General features: G+C 34.2%; 2 protein-coding genes across 2 annotated transcripts; both read left to right on the plus strand.

Moving 5' to 3' along the window:
- Positions 1-9,039: 9,039 nt before the first annotated feature.
- On the plus strand, positions 9,040-9,573 carry LOC139859895 (uncharacterized). Its single transcript, XM_071848668.1, has one exon. It carries the CDS (start codon positions 9,040-9,042, stop codon positions 9,571-9,573), a length of 534 nt encoding a protein of 177 aa, XP_071704769.1.
- Positions 9,574-12,311: 2,738 nt separating this feature from the next.
- On the plus strand, positions 12,312-12,752 carry LOC139859896 (uncharacterized). The gene has a single exon (XM_071848670.1). The coding sequence runs from the start codon at positions 12,312-12,314 to the stop codon at positions 12,750-12,752; it is 441 nt and encodes a 146-aa protein (XP_071704771.1).
- The last annotated feature ends 479 nt before the right edge of the window (positions 12,753-13,231 follow it).

A 13,231-nucleotide genomic window follows, 5' to 3' on the forward strand; every position in this document is an offset into this window, starting at 1 on the left:
CTCTTTCCTTTGACATCTTTGAAAACAAATAGAACACAAAGTACGCAATGAAGTGATACTGACCTTAAAAAGTTCAAATTTTGGTCCGGATTTCTTGCCGAAATTAAAATTCTGATTTTTGAAGCAAAAGATTAAATGAAAGTAAAAATTCAAAGTGGGGGTAAAATTCCATATTTACAGGGAAGAATTTATTGGGTCACCCTGGGTCGGGCCTGACGGGTTTTAATCCTGCTCACACACGTGTCACATAGCATCGATGTCTTTACCGTTGATAATGAACTTACCAGGTTAACGTAAATGACATATGCATGGAACATGAAAGGTCGGGGCCATTTCGCTTGTCAAAATCGTTTGAGCATTTAATGCACGTCCTTTCATTTGTCATAATTGAGTTTGGCCACGTGTAATCATAGTTTACACCTAACCAAACTAGGGGATGATATTACCGAAATGGATGGTTTTATTTATGCGGTGTCGTTAGGCCGCAAGGCATCAGAATCAGCTAATAGAGAGGGAGAATAGTGGTTTATTATTTATATTTTGCGAGACCTTTATTTACTTTTAACTTTCTAAGGTAGAATGTGTAAGTTAACCTAGGGTTGTGTTTTTGAATGGTTTAACGAATTGCAGATTAAGTGGATAATTGTCTTTGGTTAAATTACCTAGATAAAAGGCAGTAGTTGGTTTTAAGCTAATAATTACTAATTATGAAAAAATAAAGGTGATGGAGGGATATCCGGAGTATGCAGATCAAAAAAATGTTGACCAAGATATCAGTTTGGGCTAGGGAGAGGTAATTATGTTTATGTTAAAGCTATGATTAGAATAGTGCAGATCTGGTTGGATGAGATAATTATACAGGCCTACTTGATGTGTAAAAGTGTGCAGTGCTTAATTTGCCTTTCAAACTTTTAAATTTATAAAACCTTTATTAATACACTTTTAACACTCTAACGAGCTACAAAACCCGATCAAAGGTAGTATTTTAGGTTATCGTCCCAAGATAGCGTAGATGCGGATAAGAGTTTTTTTATTAAATAGTTTAATTCTTATTAAAAAATTAAAGATATATTTTTATGTCTTTTATGGGATAGATTCTTATCTCTTAGGAAAGAGATGATTTAAGATAAACAAAATAAAGTAATAAAGTAAAAGATTCAAATTAAACAATTATAAATAAAAGCAGCTATATGAAAGAATAACTCATACGTGAATCATATTAGGCAAGTTTCATAACTTATATTAATATAAATCATGATAACAATCATAGACCAATTATTATCCCTAAATAGGTTAAGACAAGTGTTGCATATCATTTAATAAGCAGGACTTAAAGCATATACTAGACATGTGATGTGCATGACTAATATCTCAATTCTTAGCATTCAATTCAATTACATGATACATATCAATATTATGATGCGGATCAATATGCAAATAGACTGACAATTTATATAAGCTATTAAACATCAAGTAGATCAACTCAAGTTACTAGCTGAAAGTCAATTACTACTTAGTTTTCATGCAATCATTAATTAAACACATCCAAACAGAGGATCTTCGACTAAGCCTAACAATATCAAACTCTATTATATAAGTGTAATTCAGATTAAACAAGTTTATCACTATTATGTTGTTTAACCTAGTTGCATGCAATTCAATTTAACAAGTTTGATGGACTAGATCTAAACAAGTAGCATGAATTGAATAATAGATCATCGGATCAAGTACTAATCAATCCTAAAATCATGTTATATAATCATTAAGCATGGCAAACAAGTATATTAAAGCATAACAGATTCAAAACAGTTCAAATATCATCACAGAAACTCAACCATAGAGTTCTGGAAAAGAACCAGATACTGTACGAATGAAGCACTGAAGCCGGCGGCTTCCTTCCTCATCAAGCCGGTGGCTTGGAGGTGAGGCCGGCTGCTTCATCGGATTCCCAGATGAAGTCAATCTTCATCCACATGACCACTTTGAACGTTTAGTTCATAGCATAAGACGAACAGAAACGAATACAATAAATAAAATAAGTAAAACAATAAAATAAGGATAGAATCATACCTTTTAGATGTAAAATAACTTGAATTAAAACTTGAATCTTGATTACAAAGACTAAATCTAACCTAAGGGTTTAGAAAAAACCCTAAAAAATGACTTAACCAGAATTATTGAATTCTGAAAATCTAATACATATGAAAACTGAGACCAGAGGCCTGTATTTATACTGTTCAAGTTCGGTGGCCAAGCCGGCGGCTTCAGAGGGAAGCCCAATGGCTTCATAGATCCGCCAAATCTCTTTGATTTTGTTTCCATTTTTGTTTGAACTTGGTCGATAAGTTGAGAAACTGTGTCAACTAGGCCGGCGGCTTCCTTTGCCTTTTGCTTGATCAACAAGTTCTTTCAATTTTATGAAGATTCTGGAACATTCTGACACATGTGACTCCAAAGCCGGCGGCTTCCTTGAATCCATGCCGACGGCTTCATGTAGCCGTTCTGCAACTTGCTGTGTTTTTGATCCTGTTTAATACATAACTTTGATAAAATCATTAGAAATACCTTTTTCTCATTTTTACCCATTTTAGCATGTACTGGGTTAAAATGACTTTAAAATACAAAGATAACTCCTCAAAATGTTATTAAAAAACTGTATAATTTAGGAGTTATCAAATTCCCCACACTTAAACCTTTACTTGTCCTCAAGTAAACCTTATATATTATTTCATGGGTATTAAAGTAAAATTACAAAGTCAAAAGTATGTCTTAATAAGAAGTTAGTATTTATTATTCGTAAGAACTAGTCTGAACCAGACCAAGGATTACAAGTAGTCCTAATGTTTATTAAGTCAAATTTATACATTTTGGTCATCATTGGACTCTTTTGTTTTCTAGAGAATTTAAAAATGTATGGTTCTCATTGGAACTCTTTTCTTTTGTTGGCCTTCATTGGGCTCTTTTTCCTTTTATTTCTTTTGCTTCATGCTTAGCTTTTAGCTTTACACTTGGCAATTTTTCAAAATTGGCCTTATTTAGACTCTTTTGCTGCCTCAGTGATCCATGCTTATTATGCCATATGGTAGTGGCTATAAGATTGCACTCGTTTCACAATTTTTGGCTTTAACTCTTTTATCTTAAACAAGTAATCCCATCTCGAAATTGAGAGTAGTTCTATTATTATCATTAAGATTTAAGTTAGTAAAAAGACATAAGTTTGACTAAGAATTTATACTTTCGAAAAATTTAAAATTATACCCATTTTTCAACTTTTTCGGGAAAATTGATAGTATCTTTAATCTTTCAAGTGACTAATCACTTCCCTCCCCACACTTAGGTTATGCAATGTCCTCATTGCATTTATAATAAAAGAATGAAATAAATAAATGACATAATTGAAAATAAAGGAAAGAGTGATGTTACTTGATTTGTAGGATCATAGAATGATTTGCAGAGCACTTTTGCGGACTTCTTTTGAATCAAATATAAATAACTCGACAGAATATTAAATAATACAAAGTATAACACAAACATAATATTTTATTAATAACTTTCATCACTTAAACAATTTAAACACTTAGGAGCTATATTGCGCTTACATTCATAAGTAAATAAAACAATAAAACACTTAGACATAACATAGTCCTAATAAACATATATAGGGATATGTAGTTTTGATTATAGAGTCGGTTCCTCTTCTTCCGGTTCCTCTTCTTCCGATTCCTCCTCTTCCGGTTCCTCATCTTCCGGTTCCTCCTCTTCCAGTTCCTCTTCGGGAATTTGTGAATCTTCCCAAAATATATTCGACTCTTCATTATTATTAGGCGAGTCGATGGGATTTGTACTAGAGGTAGACATCTATCACACAATATCAAACACGTTAAGAGATTAATATATCACATAATATTTACATGTTACAATTTGTAGTTTCCAACAAAAATATTAAGCAATCATTTTTAAAGAAAACACGGTCGAAGTCCAGACTCACTAATGCATCCTAACAAACTCGATAAGACACACTAATGCAAATTTTCTGGTTCTCTAAGACCAACGCTCGGATACCAACTGAAGTGTCCCGTTCATATCGATTATAAACGTTTCATATTAATTGATCTCTTTGCGATGTTTTGACCTCTACATGAGACGTTTTTCAAAGTCTGCATTCATTTTTAAAATAAACCATAACCTTTATTTTATCGACAAGGTTAAAAAGACACCACCTAGATTATCAAGAAATGATAATCTAAAAATATCACACTTACACACTACCAATACATATTGGTTTACAATATTAATATGTTACAACAAAGTAAATCTCAAATGCAGTTTTAAACAATATTATACAATCATGCTGACACCGAATCTTGTCCATATTTTAGCATGCAACAGCGGAAGCTCTTAATAATCACCTGAGAATAAACATGCTTTAAACGTCAACAAAAATGTTGGTGAGTTATAGGTTTAACCTATATATTTATCAAATCGTAATAATAGACCACAAGATTTCATATTTCAATATACATCCCATACATGGAGATAAAAATCATTCATATGGTGAACACCTGGTAATCGATATTAACAAGATGCATATAAGAATATCCCCTATCATTCCGGGAAATCAATCAGACATGATAAAAAACGAATTCGAAGTACTAAAGCATCCGGTACTTTGGATGGGGTTCGTTAAGCCCAATAGATCTATATTTAGGATTCGCATCAATTAGTAGATCGGTTTACTAATTCTTAGGCTACCAAGCAAAAGGGGCATATTCGGCTTCGATCATTCACCCATATAATGTAGTTTCAATTACTTGTGTATATTTCGTAAAACATTTATAAAACTGCATGTATTCTCATCTCAAAAATATTAGATTTTAAAAGTGGGACTATAACTCACTTTCACAGATTTTTACTTCGTCGAGAAGTAAGACTTGGCCACTGGTCGATTCATGAACCTATAACAAATATGTACATATATATCAAAGTATGTTCAAAATATATTTACAATATTTTTATTACGTTTTAATGATTTGAGTTTATTAAGTCAACTGTCCTCGTTAGTAACCTACAACTAGTTGTCCACAGTTAGATGTACATAAATAAATCGATATATATTATCTTGAATCAATCCACGACCCAGTGTATACACGTCTCAGGCCAGATCACAACTCAAAGTATATATTTTTTTGGAATCAACCTCAACCCTGTATAGCTAACTCAAACATTACTGCATATAGAGTGTCTATGGTTGTTCCAAATAATATATATACATGGGTCGATATGATATGTCAAAACATTTGTATACGTGTCTATGGTATCCCAAGATTACATAATATATTAGAATATATGTATTATACAATATAATTTAGCTAGGATATGATTAATATAGATTTGTTACCAATTTTCACGAAGCTATAACAAGCAAAATTATCCAATCTTGTTTTACCCATAACTTCTTCGTTTTAAATCCGTTTTGAGTGATTCAAGTTGCTATGATTTCATAATGAACTTAAGTTTATGAATCTAAATAGAAAAAGTATAAGTTTATATTTAGAAATACAGGTAACAATTCAATATTATAAGAGGTAGTCATTTCTGTCGAAAGAACGACTTCTTGATGACCACTTTGAAAAACATACTTCGACTTTGAGTTTAACCATGATTTTTGGATATAGTTTCATGTTCATAAGAAGAATCATTTTCCCAGAAGAACAACTTTTAAATCAAAGTTTATCATAGTTTTTAATTAACTAACCCAAAACAGCCCGCGGTGTTACTACGACGGCGTATATCCGGTTTTACGGTGTTTTTCGTGTTTTCAGGGTTTAAATCATTAAGTTAGCATATCATATAGATATATAAAATGTGTCTAGTTGATTTTAAAATTCAATTTAGAAGGATTAACTTTTGTTTGCAAACAAGTTTAGAATTAACTAAACTATGTTCTAGTGATTACAAGTTTAAACCTTCGAATAAGATATTTTTATATATATGATTCGAATGATGTTATGAACATCATTACTACCTCAAGTTTTGTGGATAAACCTACTGGAAATGAGAAAAATAGATCTAGCTTCAAAGGATCCTTGGATGGCTTGAAAGTTCTTGAAGCAAAATCATGACACGAAAACAAGTTCAAGTAAGATTTCCACTCGAAATAAGATTGTTATAGTTATAGAAATTGAATCAAAGTTTGAGTATGAGTATTACTTTGAATTAGAAAGATATCTTACTTTAAATAAGAAAAATTTCTTTAGATTGGATGATCACTTGAAATGGATTTGCAAGATTGAAAGTAAGCTAGCAAACTTGGAAGTGTTGTTGGTGTGTTCTTGAGTAGTTGTTTTGTAACTTGGTTTATGTATGGATTTATGAACTAGATTGAGCTATATTTTGATGAAGATGATGAAGAACACTTAGAACAATGGAAGAACATTTGAGAGAGTTTAGTTTGATGCATAAAATTGGAAAAATGAAAGTGTTTATGATGATGATTGAAAAAGTGATGTAGGTACTCCATATAAGGTCACATTAGTTTGTAATTTTGTGTAATCATTCATGCTAGTTGCCAAATTATGGTTCCCACATGGTTAGGTGACTCACATAGGCTACTAAGAGCTAATAATCGGAGTGTATATACCAATAGTACATACATTTAGAAGCTGGGTATTGTACGAGTATGAATACGGGTGCATACGAGTAGAATTGTTGATGAAAATGAACGAGGATGTAATTGTAAGCATTTTTTTAAGTAGAAGTATTTTGATAGTGTCTTGAAGTCTTTGAAAAGTGTATGAATACATATTAAAACACTACATGTATATACATTTTAACTGAGTCATTAAGTCATCGTTAGTCGTTATATGTAAGTGTTGTGTTGAAACCTTTAAGTTAACGATCTTGTTAAATGTTGTTAACCCATTGTTTATTATATCTAATGAGATGTTAAATTATTACATTATCACAATATTATGATGTATTAATATATCTTAATATGATATATATGCATTTAAATGTCGTTACAAAGATAATCGTTACATATATGTCTCGTTTCGAAATCCTTAAGTTAGTAGTCTTGTTTTTACATATGTAGTTCATTATTAATACACTTAATGATATGTTTACTTATCATTTATCATGTTTAAATATAGTGTCTCAATATCTTAATATGATTCATATGTATTTAATAAGACGTTGTTATAACGATAATCGTTATATATATCGTTTTCTAGTTTCTTAATTCAATAGTCTCATTTTTATGTATATAACTCACTGTTAAAATACCTAATGAGATACTTACTTATCATAATATCATGTTAACTATATATATATATATATATATATATATATATATATATATATATATATATATATATATATATCCATATATATGTTATCATATAGTTTTTACAAGTTTTAACGTTCGTGAATCGCTGGTCAACTTGGGTGGTCAATTGTCTATATGAAACCTATTTCAATTAATAAAGTCTTAACTAGTTTGATTGCTTAACATGTTGGAAACACTTAATCATGTAAATATCAATTTCATTTAATATATATAAACATGGAAAAGTTCGGGTCACTACAGTACCTACCCGTTAAATAAATTTCGTCCCGAAATTTTAAGCAGTTGGAGGTGTTGACGTATCTTCTGGAAATAAGTGCGGGTATTTCTTCTTCATCTAATCTTCTCATTCCCAGGTGAACTCGGGTCCTCTACGAGCATTTCATCGAACCTTAACAATTGGTATCTTATTTTGCTTAAGTCTTTTAACCTCACGATCCATTATTTTGACGGGTTCTTCGATGAATTGAAGTTTTTCGTTGATTTGGATTTCGTCTAACGGAATAGTGAGATCTTCTTTAGCAAAACATTTATTCAAATTCGAGACGTGGAAAGTGTTATGTACAGTCTCGAGTTGTTGAGGTAACTCAAGTCGGTAAGCTACTGGTCCGACACGATCAATAATCTTGAATGGTCCAATATACCTTGGATTTAATTTCCCACGTTTACCAAATCGAACAACGCCTTTCCATGGTGCAACTTTAAGCATGACCATCTCTCCAATTTCAAATTCAATATCTTTTATTTTAATGTCAGCGTAGCTCTTTTGTTGACTTTGGGCGGTTTTCAACCGTTGTTGAATTTGGATGATCTTCTCGGTAGTTTCTTGTATTATCTCCTGACCCGTAATCTGTCTATCCCCCACTTCACTCCAACAAATCGGAGACCTGCACTTTCTACCATAAAGTGCTTCAAATAGCGCTAATGGTGTATCGTAGGAGATACACGCATAAAAACATCATTTTTATACAGAAAACTCGATCAAAGAGCACAAGAGATAGCTAAAATTGTTGATCTTCAGAATTTACCGCCTAGCGTCCAGCAGGCCGCCCAGTGTCAAGCGTAAGCCCTGCAGTCAGCTTCTATGCATAAGCCCTTTTAACTCAGCGCGTGAATGGCACGCAGCCACGTCAGCCCACGCTATCGACATTCTGGATACTTCACGTAACAGAACCATTCAGTGATTGACACGTGTATCCCTTGAATTTCGGACATTCTACGCCTATAAATAGACCCCCTGGGTCACCACATTTGACATCATTCTGATCTAAACTTCAGTCAGAGAGAAGTACACTTTCTCTCTCACACAGTTCTTTCTCACTCTAAAACAACATTAGCCACTTAGCAGCAGTGCGCTAGACGGATCATTTCAGATTGATCCACAGATTGATTGAGGCCACCCCACAGATCTTACATCGGTGTTCAGGGTCTGCAGAGATTATTTCTCGAGGGCAAACAACAATCAACAGTATACGTCACACGCTGAGCAGCTAGTTTTCTGTACTAGTACCTTACAGCCGCTATACGGAAAATCGTACTAACAGATGGCGCCACCCGTTCTAAAGAACCACTAAACTTTCAAGAGCACCAAAAGGCGTAACTGTCAGATAACACCCATTGAAGCAAACATGATACATTCATGGCAAGCCGGACAGCGAAGAAAAGCAGAAACGTTAGAAGATTGGAAATAGGAAATGATTGCTTTTCCTTCCATGTTTAACACCAATCCATCTGACGCTCCTGTAGTGATTGAAGCTCGAATAGAAAATTGTGTTGTTGGAGGAATATATACTGATACCGGAGCAGGAGCAGATATCATGTATGAACATTGTTTTATACAACTACCGGACAGAGTTAAGGAAAAGCTAAAGGACACATTTGTTCCCTTAGCAAGCTTTGCTAATGATCCGTCATGGTCAGAAGGAAGCGTAGTTTTAGAAGTCGTATTGGGAAAAACGCCATTTAAAAGAACTGCCCATATTGAATTTTTGGTTGTAAAAGCAAATTCGCAGTATAATGTCATTTTAGGACGATCAGCCATGATGGCATTCGGAGCTGTGACATCAACTGTACACGGCATGATGAAATTCCCCACACCGGCTGACATTGTCACGCTGTACGCTGAATGGAGAAGACCAATAGAATGTGTACAAATAAACAGAACAGCTGTTAACCCAATCATTCATGAAGATGGGTCAATATCACCAAATCCAGAGTTTTTAGATTAGAAAATCATAATCGGAAACACAATAACAAAACAAACAAAAGAAACAAAAGAAAAGCTTTACAAAATCTTAGCCACAAATTTGGATGTTTTTGCATGGCAAGATTCTGATATGACTGGAGTACCACATCATGTGGCTGAACATAAGCTTGGTGTGAATCCTAATATTCCACCAGTGTGTCAGAAGAAAAGAGGCATGGCTCCAGATCGAACAGAATTTCTCAAAGAAGAAGTTAAAAAATAGGTGGATGCTGGAATATTAAGGGAAGTAAAATACTAGACATGGGTAGCAAACTCGGTTATGGTAAGAAAGTCAGATAATTCATGGAGGATGTGTGTTGACTTCACAGATTTAAATAAAACATGTCTAAAAGACAATTATCCTTTACCAGAAATTGATTGGAAAGTGGAGTCTGTAAGTGGGTATCAGTTTAAATCCTTTTTGGATGCATTCAAGGGATATCATCAAATCCCAATGGCAATACGTGATCAAGATAAAACAGCATTCCACACACCAGATGGAATTTTCTGCTATATCATGATGCCTTTCGGATTAAAGAATGCAGGGGCAACATACCAGCGCGTAATTGATAAAGCATTTAAAGATCAAATAGGTAAAAATGTAGAAGCATATGTTGATGACATTGTTATCAAAATCCATACAGAAGACAGTATGCTCAGAGATACTCTTGAAATGTTTGAATCATTACGAAAGGTCAATATGAAATTGAATCCTAAGAAGTGCACTTTTGGTGTAGAAGAAGGCAAATTCTTAGGTTATATTGTTACATAGAGAGGAATCAAGGCTAATCCAAAAAAGATTCAAGCAATTGAAAATATGGTATCTCCTAAAACAAAGAAAGAAGTTCAAAGCCTGAATGGATGATTAGCAGCTTTAACAAGGTTTCTATCAAGAGCAGCAGATCGATCGTTACCATTTATGAAGGTTTTAAAGAGCTGTTTGAACAAAAAAAAATTTAAGTGGACAGAAGACGCAGAAAAAGCTTTTCAGGATATTAAGCAACTCTTAAAAGAATTACCTACTTTAACTGCACCAATAGAGGGAGAAACATTAATTTTGTATTTGGATGCTTCCGCAGAGGCCATCAGTTCGGTCTTGATCACAGAACGAAAGGGAATACAAATGCCTATATACTTTGTCAGTAAAGTATTGCTGCAAAGTGAAGTTAACTATCCACCAATTGAAAAATTGGTGTATGCTTTAACACACACAACTAGGCGACTCAGGCGATATTTTCAGGCACATTCAATCCTGGTAATGACAGACTAGCTGATAAAACATATTTTGAGAAATCCAGAGTCATCAGGACGACAAGCAAAATGGGCAATTGAATTGGGAGAATATGAAATAAATTTTTGGCAGTCAAAGGTCAAATTTTGGCAGATTTTTTATTAGAAACAACAGAAAAGGTCGAACTTCCGCCAAACGTTACAGCTAGTAATCATGTTTGAGAGTTGCACACTGATGGTGCATCAAGTGAGGAAGGTGTTGGTGCAGGGTTAGTACTTACCAGTCCAGAATGAGACGAGCATACGTATGCATTGCGGTTTTGTTTCTATGCATCTAATAATGAAGCAGAATATGAAGCATTGCTTTCCGGCCTTCGCATAGCGTCAGAAATGGGAATAAAACATTTGCGTGCATATGTTGATTCTTAAATTGTGGCACAACAGGTTAATGGAGGGTTTGAAGCTAAAGATGTCTCTATGAAATAGTATTTGCAATTAGTTGAGAAAATATCAAAACATTTCGAGACCTTAGAGGTCGTGCAGATAAAAAGAAATAAAAACAAGAAGGCAGATGTTTTGAGTAAATTAGCAACATTAACATTTGATCATTTTCACAAGAAAGTTTTGGTGGAGGTCTTAAAAGATAAATCGGTTGATGAAAAGATAGTGGTTGCAACAGTTGAAGAAAGGGAATCATGTTGGATAACCCCCTATGTGAAATATTTGCAGGACAGAACACTGCCAACAGATGTCATGGAGGCAAGATGGATAAGAGTTAGTGCACCACTTTACGTCCTGGAAAATGGAATACTTTATAGAAAATCCTTCAGTGGACCAAATTTAAGGTGTTTAACACCACAGCAAGCAATTGATGTAGTCAAGGAAATGCATGAGGGATTATTTGCACAGCATTTCTGTTATAGAACTATAGTTGGACGGATTATGCGACAAGGGTATTATTGGCAGTCAATTTACAAAGATACAGCAGACGTAATTAAAACGTGTGATGCCTGCCAGCGGCATGGAACCGTACAGCGTTTACCCAAGTATGATTTAATTTCAGTATCATCAGCATGGCCATTTTGTAAATGGGCAATTGACATAGTAGGCCCCTTCCCAAGAAGTGTAGGAAATGCAAAATTTTTGGTTGTTGCAATTGATTTCTTCAGTAAGTGGGTTGAAGCGAAGGTATTAGCAAAAATAACTGGTGAGAATATCAAGAAATTCGTGTGGAACGATATCGTGTGCAGATATGGATTACCGAATGAAATTGTCAGTGACAATGGAAAATAGTTTGCAGATAACCCCTTCAGAAGTTGGTGTGAAGAGCTAAACATCAAACAAACGTTTACCTCAGTTGCTCACCCACAGGCCAATGGGTAGGTTGAGGTAACAAACAAAGAAATCGTAGCTGGCATAAAGGCTAGGTTGGGTTTGAGTTAGACTAAGTGGGTAGATGAAGTGCCATATGTATTGTGGGCTCACCGCACAATGCCAAAACGGAGCACGGGTGAAACACCATTCAGTTTGGTATATGGCACTGAGGCAGTGATACCAGCTGAAATCCGTGTACCAACACAAAGGATTTTGGCATTCGATACAGAAAATAATTCATCCATTTTACGTGAAAACTTGAATTTATTGGAAGAAAGGCGAATCATGGCTGCCATCCGTCAAGCGGATGCAAAACAGAAAATGGCAAAATATTATAACAAGCGGGTCAGATATGTGCAATTCAAAGAGGGGGATTTGGTGTTACGAGATAATGAGGCAAGTAGGCAGGAAAAACAAGGGAAGCTAGGACCACGTTGGGAAGGCCCATATAAAGTTGTAAAGGCACATCCTAATGGGTCATACACCCTCTCAGCGCCATCCGGCGAAGAAATTCCACGAACATGGAATGCAATGAGTTTAAAGAAATTTTATGCGTAGTATTGCATGTTCGAATAGCTTGATCAACTATTTAGAGCATGAGATGCAATCATAAATGTAAAAATTTCTTTAAAGAAATAAGAATTCAGAAATATTTCTTATGACATACTATTCATAATTTTTATCCGGCCAAGGATTTTATATCAGATGTCACAACACGGTGTGTCATCCCTGCCCACAAAAGAGAAGTTTTTTCCTCGATGGCAGAAGTTCAATCATAAACAAAAGGTTGAAATGGCAGTGGATAAACGTAGAAATCCACTAAACATCCAGACAATAGAATGTATCTACGACCGTCATGACGTAAAAGTTATACAAACAGTATATGACTAGTCATAATTTTGATTGTTCAAATCAAACATGTAAAGCTTTGACAAAATCATCAGCAAAGTAAAAAACATTTATATATATAATTAACAAATAACACAAGTAATGCAGATCACAACTTCAAATTTAGTACATCGTCTACTGAGGTAGCA

Source organism: Rutidosis leptorrhynchoides, chromosome 7, assembly GCF_046630445.1.
Source record: "Rutidosis leptorrhynchoides isolate AG116_Rl617_1_P2 chromosome 7, CSIRO_AGI_Rlap_v1, whole genome shotgun sequence".
Lineage (NCBI taxonomy): Eukaryota > Viridiplantae > Streptophyta > Magnoliopsida > Asterales > Asteraceae > Rutidosis > Rutidosis leptorrhynchoides.

What these genes read in the sequence shown, in the direction of transcription:
- LOC139859895 (XM_071848668.1), top strand. Translation starts at nt 9,040, where the DNA reads ATGATTGCTTTTCCTTCCATGTTTAACACCAATCCATCTGACGCTCCT.
- LOC139859896 (XM_071848670.1), top strand. Translation starts at nt 12,312, where the DNA reads ATGCCAAAACGGAGCACGGGTGAAACACCATTCAGTTTGGTATATGGC.